Source organism: Orcinus orca, chromosome 14 (assembly GCF_937001465.1).
Source record: "Orcinus orca chromosome 14, mOrcOrc1.1, whole genome shotgun sequence".
In the NCBI taxonomy this organism is placed as follows: Eukaryota; Metazoa; Chordata; class Mammalia; order Artiodactyla; family Delphinidae; genus Orcinus; species Orcinus orca.
The window spans coordinates 63,279,856-63,297,530 of record NC_064572.1 but is presented as its reverse complement, the minus strand read 5'-3'; the positions used below and the strand labels follow the sequence as shown (position 1 = coordinate 63,297,530).

General features: G+C 37.2%; 1 protein-coding gene across 2 annotated transcripts in view; it reads right to left on the bottom strand.

Annotated features, from left to right (window-relative positions):
• The window catches only part of SLF2 (SMC5-SMC6 complex localization factor 2), a 42,387-nt gene extending 25,402 nt beyond the window's left edge, over positions 1-16,985 (bottom strand). Inside the window, exons 1-8 of one of the 2 annotated variants that reach the window (XM_033425799.2) lie at positions 16,685-16,985; positions 14,006-14,049; positions 12,771-13,495; positions 11,371-11,428; positions 6,166-7,154; positions 5,107-5,177; positions 2,061-2,183; positions 927-1,094 (exon numbers count right to left, since the gene is read on the bottom strand). In XM_033425799.2, the coding sequence (XP_033281690.1) occupies positions 927-1,094; positions 2,061-2,183; positions 5,107-5,177; positions 6,166-7,154; positions 11,371-11,428; positions 12,771-13,495; positions 14,006-14,049; positions 16,685-16,824 (2,318 nt within the window). In that variant the 5' untranslated portion in view covers positions 16,825-16,985. The remainder of the gene's footprint in view (positions 1-926; positions 1,095-2,060; positions 2,184-5,106; positions 5,178-6,165; positions 7,155-11,370; positions 11,429-12,770; positions 13,496-14,005; positions 14,050-16,684) is intronic. The other variant, XM_033425800.2, reaches the window with a different exon arrangement.
• Between the last annotated feature and the right edge of the window lie 690 nt (positions 16,986-17,675).

The window sequence follows — 17,675 nt, the reverse complement described above, 5'->3', positions numbered from 1 at the left end:
TTTATCTGGTGGACAAATCTACAGTAGCTGGCAGTGTCGAAGAGCCTATCAAGTCTCAGAGCATCATCTGGTTTTGCCAGACTGGGTTTGTACTTCCATAAAACTTAGCACCACAATTAATGTGATCTGTCTGGATCTGAGCTATCACGTACTGAGAGAAATTAGACCAGTTTGGGTACTGTGGTAGAGACTGTTAATCCCAACATCTATTCTTGTCTTTCCTCTTGGTAACTGAACCCTGGGGTTTTTAGCTGGGCACACTGGCTGCCTGAAATGAAAATCACTTCTCAGCCTTCCTTGTGGCTAGGTGTGGCCATGTTGACTAAGTTCTACCCAACTAACCATAAGTAGAAATGTTGTGTGGGGTTTCTGGGAATTTAAAGGCTGGAGCTCCAGTAGCACCTGAAGCAACCAGGTGCTAAGGATGGTGGGGAAGAAAGATTATATGGTGAAACACCAGCCCTGGACTTCCTACCTCTGAACTTCTTCCACATCAGAAAGAAATATACTTCTTGTTTAAGCCTTGTTATTTTATTTATTTATTTTTAACATCTTTATTGGAGTATAATAATTACTTTACAATGTTGTGTTAGTTTCTGCTGTATAACAAAGTGAATCAGCTATATGTATACATATATCCTGATATTCCCTCCCTCTTGCGCCTCCCTAAGCCTTGTTATTTTGACAGTCACTGTTACTAGATACTGATCTTAACCCTAACTAATAAAGGCATGTAATATGCCAAGCGACTATCTTACACGGCTTCCTATAACTAAATAATAAAACACAAAGAGCAACAGTAATAAGTAAGAGGATGAGGAAACTGGATAGGTCAGAATAGAAATCAACCTTTCAGAAGATTACATCAGTCAGAAACCTTTCAATTTTTATACAAGAAAAAGTTAAATGTCTATTTTCCTACTTACTTAAGAATAAGCTTTTCTACAGCACTTTGTCCGATAAAACCAGAGTCTCTTAAATCCAAGGTATACTGATTGAAAATTTTTCCAGAATTAAGGCAATTAAATATTTCTTCGCCTGGATGATGATCAGGAATAGCATCAATTGTAACTGAAAATTTCTTTAGAAATTCTCTGAAAAAAAGAAGTTATTGAATACTGAACAGTTATACTGCATATAATTTTGTATTTGAAGATTGGGTGCAAAAAACCCTTTTCTTAGGACCACTATTAATCCCACATTAGAAGATGAACATGAGAACACATGTTCTGCTCTCCCACTTTTTGCTAGTATTGAATATTTATAGTCCAAAGCCACTAAATGTGTCTGTGTGAAAAGGAGAAAAGACAAAAAATCTAACTTGGCCTTAAAATCTGCCTTTCAACTCCACCCAGATGGATTAAAAACCCATCATAGATTATTCACAGAGTAAATAACCGTCAATGGCTCATTTATTTTACGAAAACAAAATTTTAAAATGTATTTTTAATACAGCATACATCATGAAAAATGCTGTACCTGTGCTCTTTTTTCCTCTGATTTTATTTATTTACTTATCCAGTTTTATTGAGGTATAACTGACATACAGAACTGTTTAAGTTGAAAATATGTAGCATAAAGATTTGACTTACATACATCATGAAATGATTATCACAAGTTTAGTGAACATCCACCATCTCATATTGATACAACATTAAAGAAACAGGAAATCTTTTTCTTGTGGCGAGAACGCTTAGGATTTACTCTCTCAACAACTTTCATACACAACATAAAGCAGTGTTAATTATATTTCTCATGTTGTACATGACATCCCTAGTACTTATTTATCTTATAAATGGAAGTTTGTACATTTTAACCACCTTCATTCAATCCCTCCCTGCCCCAAACCTTCTGCCTCTGGTAACCACAAATCTGATCTTTTTCTTTGAGTTTGTTTTTTGAAGTATAACTGACCTACAACACTGTTAGTTCCTATTACACAACATCATATTGATTTTGTACTTCTATACATTGTAAAATGATCGTCATGATAAGTCTAGTTATGATACACCACTGTTTACAAAGATATTATACAGTTATTTACTATATTCCCCACATACCTGTGCTCTTCTAAGAGGCCATCTTCGTCATCTGTACTGTCTTGATCGCCAATTCTGATTGGAGATTTAATGCCTCGGCCCTGCCTTATGTCTTCCTGTAGTTGCTTCTGCAGTTCATCTAGCCTGAGAATCGAAAGAATGTTATAATAAATGGCTTAAAGATTTTTTTATTTCTAGGGTCTGTCTAAAAGCAGCACCAAAGAAAACTCTCATTAAAAGATCTGAATATTTCTTTATGGCTAGGACTTCAAGAATGATGTCCAAATCATTTAGAGATCGGGGGAGGAAAAATCACAAAGAATAAACACCACTGATTTGATTATCCCTCTAATCTTTAATGCTCATTGGACTTCCAGTAGACCAACAACCTGATAATGTTAACTAGGCTTTCTAGAAGCAGCAGTCATCACCATTGTCACTGTGATTATCACAACACCCAACACTTACTAAGCAGTTACTATGACACTGTACCAAGGACTTCATGTATTAACTCTTTTAACCCTCACAACAATTCCATGAGGTAGATTATTACCCATTTCATACACGAGGAAACAGGCATTAGAAAAGCTAACTTGTTCAAGCTCACAATGTAAGGAGCTGGGATTCAAAGAAAGAGAGTTTAGCTCTGGAGTCCTTGCTTATATTGCTTGCCAAGATTAACTTACTTTAACCAAGGTCCTTATTCCCAGCTCCAGCCCCACAGTAGATGAGTATAATACAACAGTAAATGACCAGTAAAGGCACTGCTCTATCACTACAGGAAAGAGTTAATCATCACATCAAACTAGAACCTCTGGGCTTCCCTGGTGGCGCAGTGGTTGGGAGTCCGCCTGCCGATGCAGGGGACACGGGTTCGTGCCCCGGTCCGGGAGGATGCCACATGCCGTGGAGCGGCTGGGCCCGTGGGCCATGGCTGCTGAGCCTGCGCGTCCGGAGCCTGTGCTCCGCAACGGGCGAGGCCACAGCAGTGAGAGGCCCGCGTACCTCAAAAGAACAACAACAAAAAAGAACTAGAACCTCTGCCTTTGGTCTGTGCAATGTTCAATTTTAAATAAGCAACTTCAGATCTGACATCACAAAACACATGAATTCATGAAACTTTTAAAGAATTTTACAGTTGACGGGAATTCCCTGGCAGTCCAGTGGTTAGGAATCCATGCTTCCCTTGCAGGGGGCACGGGTTCCATCCCTGGTTGGGGAACTAAGATCCCACATGCCGCACAGTGCAGCTAAAAAAAAAAAAAAAAAAAAAAAAGAATTTTATAGTAGAGACAAATTTCTCCAGTTAAATTCAGAAAGGGGAATACTCCTCACTTACTGTCTGCAATTCCTATGCTTAGCTACTTAAAGACACATATATACCAACTTCAAGCCAACTGAGTTTTCAGTGAATTTCTCTGCATTAGTTTCAAGGATAGTCTTTGAACTAATAAGGAATATTATTTTTCCCCTTTCATAAGCAAAAGCAGTTTGCAACTAGTTACATAAATTTCATTGGGGTTATTATAATGCCCAAACTTTTTGATTTCTGTATGTGTGTGGGGGGGGTGGGGTTATCAGTAATAATTCTAAACAACTTCTTCAAAAGAGTAATTTGACGTAGAAATACCACTTCTGGTTATACTCATTTCAAAACTTGTACTAGGACGGCATACGAATGTTTAACAAGTATGAAGATGCCACTTCATACCTGTTAGGATGGCTATCACTAAAAAACCAGAAAAACCAAGTGCTGGTGAGGAGGTAGAGAAACTGGACCTGTGTGCACTACTGGTAGGAATATAAAATGGTACAGCCACTATGGAAAACAGTACAGCAATTCCTCAAAAAATTATGTATAGAATTACCATATGATCCAGCAATTCCACTTCTGGGTATATACCCAAAAGAACTTAAAGTGGGTACTTGAAGAGATAATTTGTACACCCGTGTTCATAGCAGCAAAATTTACAGTAGTCAAAAAACAGAAGCAACCCAAATGCGTCCATCAATAGATAAATGGATAAATAAAACGAGGTATATACATAGAGTGGAATATTATTCAGCCTTAAAAAGGAACGAAATTGGGTCATTTGTAGAGATGTGGATGGATCTAGAGACTGTCATACAGAGTGAAGTCAGAAAGAGAAAAACAAATATTGTATATTAACGCATATACATGGAACCTAGAAAAATGGTACAGATGAACCATTTGCAGAGCAGAAATAGAGACACAGATGTAGAGAACAAACATATGGACACCAAGGGAGGAAAATGACGGGGGGAGTGGTGGTGGTGGGATGAACTGGGAGATTGGGATTGACATATATACACTAATATGTATAAAACAGATAACTCTTAAGAACCTGTTGTATAAAAAAATAAATTCAAAAATTCAAAGAGGAAATTCTGACACATGCTACAACATGGATGAACCTTGAAGACATCATGCTAAGTGAAATAAGCCAGTCATAAAAGGACAAATACTGTATGATCCCATTTATATGAGGTACCTAGAATAGTCAATTTCATAGTAACAGAAAGAGTGGTAGTTGCCAGGGGCTAGAGGGAAGGGGAGAATAGGGAGTTATTGTTTAATGGGTATAAAATTTCAGTTAGGGAAGATGGAAAATAAAAGTTCTGGAGATGGATGGTGATGATGGTTGCACAACAATGCGAATGTATGGTAATGCCAGTGAACTATACATTTAAAAATGATTGAAATGGTAAATTTTATGTTATATATTTTTGTCACAATAAAAAAAATACAAAAAAAATTTCTACCCATGCTTTTGATCAAGAACTTCAGCTACCAGATACCAGCTGTGATAAGTAGAAAGGAATTCATACTATTAATTAATGCAGTATGCCATAAAAACCAGGATCTTTTGATTCAGCCTGTAAATAAGAACACCTTATTTCTAACATAGTTGACAGCAAAACTATTATAATAGCACTAGCACAAAATACATGCTAATTTCTCATGTTTTTTTAAGGTAAATTAAAAGCCAGCCATACAAACAAACAGTATGTTAAATTTAGCAAGACAGTCACGATGCCAACCTACCTTTGTGTGTCTTCCATCTCCTTCACTAGACGCTCTAAAGTATTTGTGTAAGTTCCACTATGAACATGTTCCTAAAACAAGAAGAAAATTTGGGAATACTTTATAACATATCTTAGTAGAAGAATTGGGATGTTTTAAATTATTCAGAAGACTAAAAAATATTTTCTATTTCAATAACCTGGGCCAGGAGGATATCTTTCTTAAAAAGATAATTTTCACCATCATGCTTTAAATCTAGAATTTTGTACTGCAGGCAATTTGATTTTACCATCTATTAGGAAAGGCACTACTTATAAAAACCCTGCTAGCCTTAGGAACTGACTGTTAACACCCAAGGGCTCCATAGCTACCCTGTCTTTATTTTTAAATTCTATTTTAGTGGAATTAAACTACTAATTTTTAGGTGTTACCATGAAACATTAACACCTTCCCCACCAAATTTTACACACATGAGAATTTAATTCAGCTTATTCCCAAGATAGAATGAAGCACTTTATAAATAAAATTGCACACCACAATTAACAACATTTCTACACTCTACCTTCATTTACAGCAGTGGTCTCCAAAGCAGGGGGTGTGCAAGGTGATCCATTGGGGTGCAGGAAGAAAATAATAGAACTTCTATTTATATGGAACTTCTATAGAAACTCCAGTAGAACTTACTCTATTGTAACTTCTATATAACTTATATAGGAAAATACTTTTTTCTTCTTCCTTTCAAATTCTGTTTTCTTCATATGCTTCAGAAAGTACATAGTAGTATAGTAGTACAGGTATATAATCTATAGGTATACATATATATTGGGGTACATGCTCAAAATTTTTTTTACTAATAAAAGTGTGTGTGATCAAAAAAAGTTTGGAGACCACTGATTTACAGTTATAAAGCTGAAGATATGGGAAATCCATTAACCAAAAAAGAACTATACCACTTTCAGTCTAATTATAAGTTGTAACAAACAGTGAATTTTAAAGTAAGTTCTAACAATCTATCCCTCGTTCACTAGTCAATCCATCTTTCTCTCTTCAAGTAAAGATAAATATCATAAAACTACTTACTGTATAGTCTGATGACTGAGATCTAAGCCCCTTAGAAAGAGCAGGAGGCTTTCCTGTAGTTGCAGGAGTCTGATTGAAGTTCAAAGCCATTATTTCTTCCAGTGATTTTAATGTTTCCTCTTCCTCATCACTGTCTAGGTTATAACCTAAACTTTCTTCATCACTATCAAAATCACCCCTTAGTTTTCTTTTCAGTGCATTGCTACCTGCATTGGAATTTCCTGAACTCTCTTTATCTGAAGGGGCTTTATCTGAAGGTGCTGTTGGGCTCGGAATACATGGCACAACTTCCAAAGCAGCCGGGGGAGACTTTGTAGGAGTGCCATATTCTGAACGCAAAGATCCCCCACAAATTTTCCCTGTAGATACGTTAGAATCAGCCTTATTAGTCTTTGCTTTGTGTTCCTTGTGTTTGGAGGACTCTGTAGAATGCCCAGAACATTCTTTAGATGAGGAACGCTCTTTATCTTTTTTAGGAACTGGAAGAGTGCAATTTTTAGCATTTAATGGAACCCGAGAGGAACCAGCACTTGGAACATGGGAAAGTAAAGGTAGAAGTTTTGTCTCCTGTGATGCCACAGAGCTAGCAGTTTTATTTTTCTGAAGGTTGCTAGCTTTTTTAACTGCAGACTTTTCCTGAGGTAAAGGTAAGTGGGGTTTCTGCATCTTAGTCTCTTTGGTACTTGCCACACGAATTTGGTCACTATTCCTGGAAGAATGGTGCCCAGTATTTGAAGGTGCCAAGCCTGCAGAGGAGCAATCAGCTTCTTCATTCGGTTCCTTGGATATATCTTCCAAGCGCAATACACCACCAGGTGTCTTCAGTGCAATATGTTTTATAAATTTTTCTCTCTGATGTGGTCCATCAGGACGCTTCTCAAGGAAGGACTCTTTTGCTTTTGGCATTATAGATTCTCTTGTGCTTTTCAGATCTGAGTCCACAGAGTTCCTTTTTCTTTTGTCAGGGAATTTATTCTGCTTAGAGCCTGCTAAAATTTAATTTTTGCCAGATTAGTGAAAAGTATACTTTCCTATCTTATTAAAGTTTATTCAGTAAGTGTCTAGAATACCCTGACAAAATGTTTAAATTCTAAAAGTTTAGGCTGAGATTATTAACCACATATGGAATGAGGAAACAGAGTTAATATTTTATTTATTAACTGATAAATGCTAGTGTCCATGAAATTTAGTCCAAAGCTAATGACAAATGCTCATTTTCATTCAAAAGCTATTAAAAGTTTACCACCTAAATAGAATTAGAGGTGTTACACCCCAAAACACTAAAAAACTGCATATCTGTATCAAGGAAAGGATCCTAAAGGCACTTTTCCTCAAAGTGCATATACTCTTTCTTAGACTAAAGCCTACCTGGTTCTAGAAATGTAACACTTTTACATCTAAATTTATAGTACCTTAAAACACATACACAATAACTAGTTGAAGGCAGAAAAATTTTAATTTCTCAATTAAAAAAATTCCCCTAAGTCTTTTTCCCTACTATTAAATTTTTTATTCTTTCCCATATATCCCTCCAGTCTTCAGCTGTGTTATGGGTTGAATTGTAGCTCCCAAAATGATATGTTGAAGTGTTAACTCCCAGAACCTCAGAATGTGACCTGAATTAGAAATAGGGTCTTTATAGGGGCAATCAAATTAAAATGAGGTCATTAGGGTGGGTCCTAATCCAATACAACTGGTGTCCTTATAGAAAGAGGAAATTTGGACATGGAGAAAGACATGCAGGAGGAAGATAATATGAAGACACATAGGAAGAAGATGCCACGTGGCTGGAGTGATGCACCTACAAGTCAAGGAACGCTAAGGATTGTAGACAAACACCGGAAGCTGGAAGGGCAAGTAAAAGGAGTGTCCCCTATAGTTTTTAAGAGAGAGCATGGTCCTGCTGATAACCTTAGTTTGGGAATTCTAGCTTCCAGAATCATGAGACAATAAATTTCTGTTGTTTCAAGCCACTCAGGTTTAGGTACTTTGTTATGGCAGCCCTAGGAAACTAATACAACCTGTCTCTGTGTTAGGAGCTCCATCCAGAAGCATGTATACCATCCAGAAGCACATATATTTGAGTTAACCAGTTTTTTTAAATTTCTGTGTTTAAAAATGTGATGTTTCATTAATTCACTCCTAAAATTTATTATTCATTAAAAATTCACTATTTATATAACTAGTATTCTCAAAATCAAATTTCCCTAAATCAAGTTCTTTCTGCACATGGACAGATGTCCCCAAATTCTTAACAGCTTGATTTAAAAAACAAAAACCAAAAAAAAACCTCAAGAGTTAAGCAATTATTTGCATAACCTGATCAATATATACTCTGGAAAACTCCATTTATAAGAATGAAAAATCAATTAATAAACAAATGCTCCTATCTACATTCTTCTACAGATATTTTTATTACCTGAGAAATCATTCCATGCCCACTAAGTTTTCTGGGGTTAAATGTCTTATAAAAAAGGACAGAGGTCCCTTATAGGGCAGGATGAGAAATCAGATAACTAAGAAAAAGAGAAGACTTACATTGATTATCTTAAGTTTGGGGGTTACAAAAAAGCTACAGAGCTGCTAATTTGAGTTTTGCTCCATTTCCTTAGAGAAGTCAATTTATACACAGCTAGTAATGAGGGGAAATTCCTGCTTTGTTTAAGAAGTAAAGACTTACCTAGGAGGAAAGAAAAACTGTGGGCAAAGTTTAGGAAAAATCAGCTTATTATTATTTTTTTAAAGTGGACGGTGTTTTTTTGTTTAATTAATTTATTTTATTTTTGGCTGCATTGGGTCTTTGTTGCTGCGTGCGGGCTTTTCTCTAGTTGCAGCGAGCAGGGGCTAGTCTTCACTGCCATGCACGGGCTTCTCTTGTTGCAGAGCACAGCCTCTAGGTGCGCGGGCTCAGTAGTTGTGGCTCGCGGGCTCTAGAGTGCAGGCTCAGTAGTTGTGGCGCGCAGGCTTAGTTGCTCTGCAGCATGTGGGGTCTTCCCAGACCAGGGCTCGAACCCGTGTCCCCTGCACTGGCAGGCGGATTCTTAACCACTGCGCCACCAGGGGAGCCCGAAAAATCAGCTTATTAAGAGCTTTTAACATCTAGTGTTAAGAGGAGAGTGAACTGGTACTACAGGTCTCCTTTTGCAAGCTCTCTAGGGCAGTAATGTAACTGTAAACGTTTCATGATTCTTTTCATACTTCTTGTACAACTTGTAGGCTGAATGTTTGTTTTACAACACTTCAAATATCTATTAATATATAAAATACTCAGATAAGATAGGGACTGAATTTGTAAAAAGAAAAAAAGGAAAACTCCACATGCTCAATAGGGGATTGGTTATTAATAAATCATGGAATAAACTAGGGAGGGATTAAGTTGGTCCTCAGAATTCAGCCGAAGGACAGGGCTCTGGAAGACCAAAGAGCTAAATGCCTACACTACCAACATTTTTGAAATCCCTGAACTTGTGTGTGATTAATGAATGTGTGATTATGTATATCACCACAACTGTTAAGTGTAATTAGCAGTAATATAAATAAAACGTAATATTTGGATTATTAATATCTATTCATTATTTATCTATCAGATAAAGATAAACATTCTTCATGTTATCTAGAGTGAAAAATCCCCTTATGCCCTTTATATTCTGTTGATATTCAACTGAAGTATAAATGTATGTTTACTAAGATTACACCACCATAATTATTAATGAGGATTATGAAAACATGCAAACATATTAGAAATAAAAATACAAGTGAAGGCAATTATCTTAAACCTGCCTCTGAAAATATGTAGAAAGCATCCTTTTCAAGCAGTGTTCGAGAATGTGGGAAACAGTATATGGGAAACTACTTTAGTCACCACTGATGAAATCTGCAAACCCATGAACTGAAGAGAATTTTTATCTTAGTCATTATCAGAGAAAAAAATGCTGAACAGCTGGGTGGCAACACCACCACCAGTGGTCCCTTATACTAGCAGAGCTAGCCTAAAGATATTTTGTTTTCCATTCACCTCAGTGCAAAGTGATCATTTATTTAGTGTTACAAATATGTAACACAGTACAGGAGCAATCTCATGGCTCATGGCTGAGAAATTATTGTTCTTGTACTATAATGTCAAAATCCACTAAAATTTGATCACTAAAACCAACAATACTGTAAAATTTTTTAAAATTAAAAAACAACACATAAAACCTCAAATTTATTCTTTTATCCTAGAAGGTCCTTCTACAATAGTAAAATATGATTTCAGCCTTGGCTGCAGATGGATTTTAAGACTCAAGATCACTTGGTCAAAATGCAGTATACCTCTAGAATGTATAAAAAACAGAGTTTTACATGAAACCTGAAGAAGAATGAGTCAGAACTGTCTCTCTGTACCTGCTTTTTCATCTCTAAAAGTAACCACCTTATAAGGATGTGAATCAAATGATTAAAAGCATGGCGCACAGTAAGTGCTCAATAAATGTTGGCTATTATCAGTATGTCCAATGTATCTTACTGATTGTGGAAATTTGTAAAGCCCATTTTTCAAAGTCTGCAGTTATAGCAGAAAAAGAAATTTGATACACCAGACTATTCTGAACAGTTGGCATTTCTGGGGGCCTTTCATTTTCTATGTTATACATTTCTGCGGTGTTTGAATTTTACACTGTTCTATCTTCTAGTTAAAAAGAATACTTTAAGAATTACTGAGTTAACAGTAGCTGTTTGTTATTATGTATTTTCTCAATCAACAGTTACTGAAAGTACAAATTAATATCATGTAGGTGTCCTTGAATTTGATATTAAAAAGGGACCTTTGTATTTGAAAAATTAAGAAACAGTTTTAGACCTTGATAAGTTTCAAACTTAAACAAAGCATCTATAATATCAAGACCTCAGTCCATAATTCCAAGAATTTAAGATTATGCTTCTTAATGTAGCCAAGGATTCAGAAGTAGAACACTGAGTACCAATATGAAAAGCACATTGTTAGGAACTCTTGAAGAAGGCAGAGAAGAGTCAAGACAAACCACTGTTTACACATACTGAATTCAAGAACTATTCCTTCTGAATATAACATTACCAAACTTTTAACTAATCTGAGACACCGAATTTACCTCTAGGAAGGAAACTGCATATTTAAACAAATTTAAGTAAAAAACAGTTCCATTAAGATGCAAATTTATTTAAAATTCTGAAATCTAATTTTGATTCTACCTGAGGCAGGTTCCCATGAATCAGAAGAGGATCTTTTTCTTGAGAGAGGTCCATTTTCCTATTAGCAAAATGAGAAAAAAATAATTAGGAGTTGGGAGCAGTCAAGAATGTGAACTTTTCTTCATAATATTTAAACACAGATTTCTACTCTGAATAAAACAAGCACCAAATTTGGAGGTAAACCCAAACTTCTATAATAAAATATTTTAAATTCCTAAGTCTTTTCATAAAAATGAAGTACATTTGTATCATATGTAAAAATGTCAGTTTTCATAATGTAAATTTAGAAATTTTTATTAATAGCTCAAGATTAATATTAGAGCACTGTACTGTACTATTATTTTAATAAAGAAATAGCCTAATATTTGCCTATCAAATAGCTACAACTCTTCAACACTTCTGTTTACGTACTGATACACCACCAAACACTGAAATGTTATGAAAATGGACCAAATGTTACTAACTTCTATTGATCATTAGCAAATCTCACTGGTAAAGGCACCAACTTCCTTGCAAACAAACCCATGAGTTTACAAATATAATTTTCCAGCAGTATAAAATACAACTCCATTCACTCTTAGAATGTCATAGTTTGGTTTATTTTTGGTCCATCTGATTTTAAAATCTCATAGTATCTTATCAACATAGCACTTTCTTGATATCTCATCTTCCTTTAGTTGCTCTGTATGTAGAAAAGCTTTCTGAAACAGATGTACTTAACAACTTGACTTTCCAGGGGACAGGAACAGCTTTTATGCTAATTCTCAAAACAGAAGTTTGATGAGCTTAAGATGTATCTGGATAGTTTTCATCATATTCTAAGTTTTCTAAGACCCATACTCAACTACTTAAGACATATAACCTAAACTAGTGATTTTCAACTTTAAAGTGCAGCGGAATAATCTGGAAGGCTTGTTAATTGCAGATTGCTGGACTCTACTTCAGTTTCTGGTTCATTGGGTTTGGAGTGGGGCCTGAGAATCTACATTTCTAACAAGTTCCTAGGTGATGCTGATGTTGCTAGTCCAAGGAACGTTCTGAGAACCTCTGTTCTAAACCATTTCCTGTTGTTTTAGATTTTCCATTCCCTCAAGAATCTCCCTTCAGTGTAGCCTAACTTAAAAATGACTGCACTTGTCTACAAAAAAAATGCTTACTTTCCTGATTAAGAAAGATCTTTGTTCCTGGTCTGAAAAAAATTATGGGCAAAAAACAATGCTTTACTAAGTTTGAAGGACAGTTGGAGGGAATTTAATGAAACTAGCTTCTATACAAACTGTGTATCAGTATTTCCCTAACAAAACGTACCAAACTGTTTAACAATTATCAAACATTTTTAGATTTAGTATCTAAATATGATAAAATAGTAGCCAAGCTAATTCAGCATTTATTGCACATACCAGGTTTGAAAGATTACTATTTCCGGCTGTGACATCATTCTGTTTACTCTGTTCCTGCCTTGGTTTGCATCTTCTTCCTATACTAGAGGATTTTAAGGAAAGAGTGCTTGCTGCTGAGAAAGAATTTTCTGAGTTGATTCTCTGCTCCATTTGCTCCCTTCTCAACCTCTTTAGTTCTCTTTCTCTGCAGTAAGAAGCTAGAGACAACTGGAACTTAGCTCCCAGTGGGCTTTCTCCTGGGTGGTGCCTGGACAGGCTGCTCCTGCTGCTAAGACTTCTGGAGCTGTTCTTGAAGATGTCAGCTTCTGTCACCGCGGCCTGCTTTTTAGAATCTGCACTGATTTTGCCTCGATCTCCATCATTCTTCTCCCTGCTATTTTCATGAATGAAATGTGACTTCCTTCCCTCTGGAGACTGATGTTTTTTCTTCGTCTCTTTTGACAAGAGATATGAAGGAGGAACGTATTTTGTAACTGCCTTTGGACATTTGGTGGCCAGTGACACACAAGGCTGACGTGACTCATGTACACCATGATCTCTATGGTGCTCTTTAACACCTTTCATGAATGCCTCTAAGACGGGGCTCTTTTCTGATGGCACCCTTTTGGGTTTAGATCTTTTTGGTGAGGATAGTTTCCTTTCAAACTGCTCTGTCCCACTGATGGACAATCCACTTTCTCCATATTTGATGTTCGATTTTTGTGGAGAATCCAACATATGTCTATCTAAATAGCCAATTAAAACACATACACATTGTATGTTATTAAAAATAGCACAAACTATTACACTTGTATATTTATTATAAATTATTATACTTAAAATATTAAACTATCACAAAAGTTTTCAAATTGATAATTAAATGATACACATATTATTGGGGGGGGAATTTAAGACATGATTTAATAGCCTTACTTTCACAAATCTCCCTTTTGTTACATCATGTAAGCTCCCTATAGCTCCACTTATGAAATAAGTTAATTTAATACAGAATCGAAATAGTATACATTATGAACATTATTAACTGGAATATTTTCAATTAAGAAAGCATAACAGCAAAAAGTTTCTTCATGATGTTTAGAACTTGTTTATCTTTGTAAACAACACTGCATCTTCTTTATATTTTCTATTTTGAACACCATGTTTAATCAAATTAATAAGTTTAGAGTAGATTTAAAAATTGACTCCATCTTCCTCCCCAAAAGATCCCACAAAAAATGCATTAACAGTATACATACCTTGTTTTGAAGCTGGTTTGAAGAAATCTATAATTGACTGCTTCCTGAAAATAAAAGCATAACTAATATGGGATCACATTAGCAAATATTAAAACTTCAATAATTCAGATTAAGTGGAGAATATCAGTAGATTTATAGACTATAGGCTGAATTTCACTATCTGGTTTAATCAAGTTCTGACAATGACAATAATGCTTTGCTAAACTGATTATAAAAAATTTTAAAAATTAAATTCAGCACTTCCTGTAGGAGTAAATTTATAAAAGCAGTATTGAGGTTTATACACTCTATTGTACTAAAATGATAAGACTACAGTGTGGATCTAAGGAATTGGTAGAGTATTTCCTAGGACTGAAAAGCTTGTTGCTATGTGGGAGAAGAAAAGAACTTGAGGGGATCTGATCCTATTCCTTCATATCTCCAGTGCCAGGTACAAAATAATGCTCAATAGATGTTTGCTGAACGAATAATGGAGATTATAAAAACTAAGTAAAACCTGAACAGACTCATAACAAGAGTAGATGGTAGAATGGCAAATATGGGTGATTTTGCTGGTCTGGAGAGGCAGATGAAGAGTGTGCTGGGCAAAAGAAAGAAAGGATCAAGTTCTAACCTTATATTATACTCTTTATACAATACAGTTAATGTTAATCTAAGTAACAGCAAAAACTGGAATGAATCGTGTTTCAAAATCTTAATTTTTTACTAAGAATTCTTAAGATATTTACGAAAATAATGCGTTGCCTGGGAAAAACACAAAACAGAGAAAAAGGAGTAAGTTAACAAGAATAACAAAAACCAAACTTTTAATTTTTAAGGATTTCTGCATCCTACAATGAACACAAAGTGAAGTAGGACCATATTACCATAATTTGTATTCTGATTTGTTCATGTGTTTAGAGTTGTCAACTGCATAGAGGGATGTTATTATATGTTGAGCAACAAATCACCTTTCTGGCAAATTTTGCTAAAATGTATTCATTTTAGCTGAAAGAAAATAAGCAGTAGATGAATTTCCCTAAATATTTATCCACTATGAGCTTGGAATGCTCAGAGGAAACTTGAACAATCCAAGTCCTTTGAAGGTTATTCTTCTTCTACATCTTGTACTCTTTACTTGCCACATTAGAATAGCAATGCCCATTCTTAATGGTTTAGTGAGAGTCCACAATGTCTGTTTGAGATGCTGGTAGAAAAGCTAAGCAGCTATGAAATGAATGAGTGGGAATCTATGCATTTTTTTCATAAAATAAATTATATCAGAGGGTAAAAGAAGAAATACTAGAGGTCTGCAAAGGGGAGAAGGATGATGCCTTCAGTTACTGGTTGAATAGACAGACATGAGAAAGGACTAAAAAGCAGCTAATTAACTCAAAACAATACTGAATGTTTTTATGTTAATTACTAAAAGTAACACTGTATCTCTTCCCTAAAGTATTACATCTTTTTGGTTAATACACCTGAGAGAAAAATGGCTTTGGGTAAAACATACAAGAAACCTGTAAAATAACCAGGAATGTGACTTTCAAGAAAGAACAGTCCCCTAAGTTCATATGCACAGAAAGGTCCATTACTTATTTATAACTAAACTAATTATAACTAATTAAAAAATTATTTGTAACAGCACACAAACCCTTATCTGAAACTTTTGGGGCCAAATGTGCTTTAGAATTCTAAATTTTTTTTTTTTTGGATGCATTATGTAAAGCCCCCAGTGGGGTCTGAGACTGCACCCTATAAGCAAACACATTAGTATTTCTCCAGCAAAACTTACGGAAAAAAAAAAAAAACACACAAAAAACAAAAAACTTACGAACACTCACACCTAATGAGATAAAGACCATCTATAGCCTTCCATTAGTTCTGGTCAGGTTTGGCTGCCAAGTTAGATGTGGTGCCAAACTTACTGAAAACTTTGGATTTTCATAGCTTTCTGAATTAAGATAAGGGGTTGTGGACCTGTACAACAATATCTGAAGATAAATTTACTGTTAAACTTACGTTACAAGCTTTCAAACTTAAAATAAAAAAGACAGTACCAAGTGCGTAGAGAATTTAAACATGTTTTATTGTCAGAGGATGTCATTTGATTAAACTCCCCATCTCATTACATAGCTCCCACAAAATCTTTACAAAAAAATCTGGCCTCTTGGAGAGGCGTAAAGTTACTGAAGGAGAAAACATATCACATTCCAAATCTGCATGTTTTTTAAATTAAGACTTATCGTGCGTAGTGGACTTTAAAGCAATTCGTGGAAGGATTTTCCTCATCACATCTTACATAATATCACCCACAATACAGAAAAGGCTTATACTATTCAACCACTAGGATCAGTAAAACTGACAGCGTACAGAAAACCACTTAATTATGCACTTAGCAGCCAGGGCCCCGGGTCCAGCTAAAGTAAAGGACAAAAATCACATTCTACCTAAGGCGGGTGGTCCGTAGCCATCCAGGTTGTGGTCACTAGACCAAGAACAGCGTCCCAACTACAGAAAAGAAGACTCCAGCTCCCAGCAGCCCCCGCGCGGAGGCGGGGCGGTGGTTTGCCAGGCCCCGGACGCGGAGGCCTGAGCTCGCGGAGGATGGCGGGAACTGGAAGAGCGGCCGTCCGCAGTCCTCCCTCATATACCCTTGCCCCCGCGACCCGGCCCCTTCTCAAGCCCTCTGCACGGTACCTGTCCCCAGGACTCTCTGTTCTCTTTCCCGCTGCAGCAGGGGCGGTACTACCGGGTCTCAGATGGCAGCGCGGGGGCGACGACCCCGGGGCTGGGGATGAGGGGAAACCTGGCCTAGCGGGCATGCAGCGCCTTGTCATGTCGGCGCCGCTGGCGACGGCGGCATGTGCTGTGGCTGGAGAAGTTGGGTGCGTGGTTGCCGTCTTGCTGCTGGGACTCGGGGAGGCTGTCGGAGCAGAGGTGGGCGGCACCCCCTTCTCTCTTCATGGCGGTTCTCTCTCTTCGGAAGTGACTCCGGTGTGAGCGGGAAGGAACCTGAGGACCAACAGGGGGCGGGTCTTACTTGAAGCGTCGCGTTCTGATTGGCTTGCACGTCGGTCATTCCTGTTGTAGCGCAATAGAAAGCCGCAGCCTCTCAGGAGAAGGCGGGGTTTCGGTGAGGGGGAGGAGAGAAGGAAAACTGCCCCTCGTCACGTGCACAGGGACGGGGGCGCGGGGGGTGGGGTGGGGGCGCCGCAGCCTCCGGGTCGCTTCGGCTTCGGCGGGCGCGTGGGGTCGGGCGGGCGGGCAGGCGCGGGCAGCAGAGCGCGCTGCGGCAGCTGGCGACACCCATCTTGAAGAGGGCGAAGGGCGAGTCAAACCCCGAGCTTGGTAGCTGACCTCAATGAAGATGGCCAACAGTTGGGCTTCCAGTGTCACACAGTTGTGCCTCAGAAATCCCCAGCTGTTCATTACATCGTCTCTTTAACATCTTAGGCCAAAGTGCCCTGATGCTGTCACCATTTCCTCGGTAGTCTGCTCAGCCCAATCTGAAGACTTGTTCATTCTGTGAGGGTTCTTGCTAAGTGCTGGGGGTGGCTCCTTTTTCTCTTTTAAAGAAGAAAAAAAACCTCATTGAAATAAAGACGTTTTATTCCACAAACGCATTTTGTTTCTCAGTTGCTGAAATGAGTTATCCATAAAACCTCTGCAGCCAGATTCCTGGGAGATT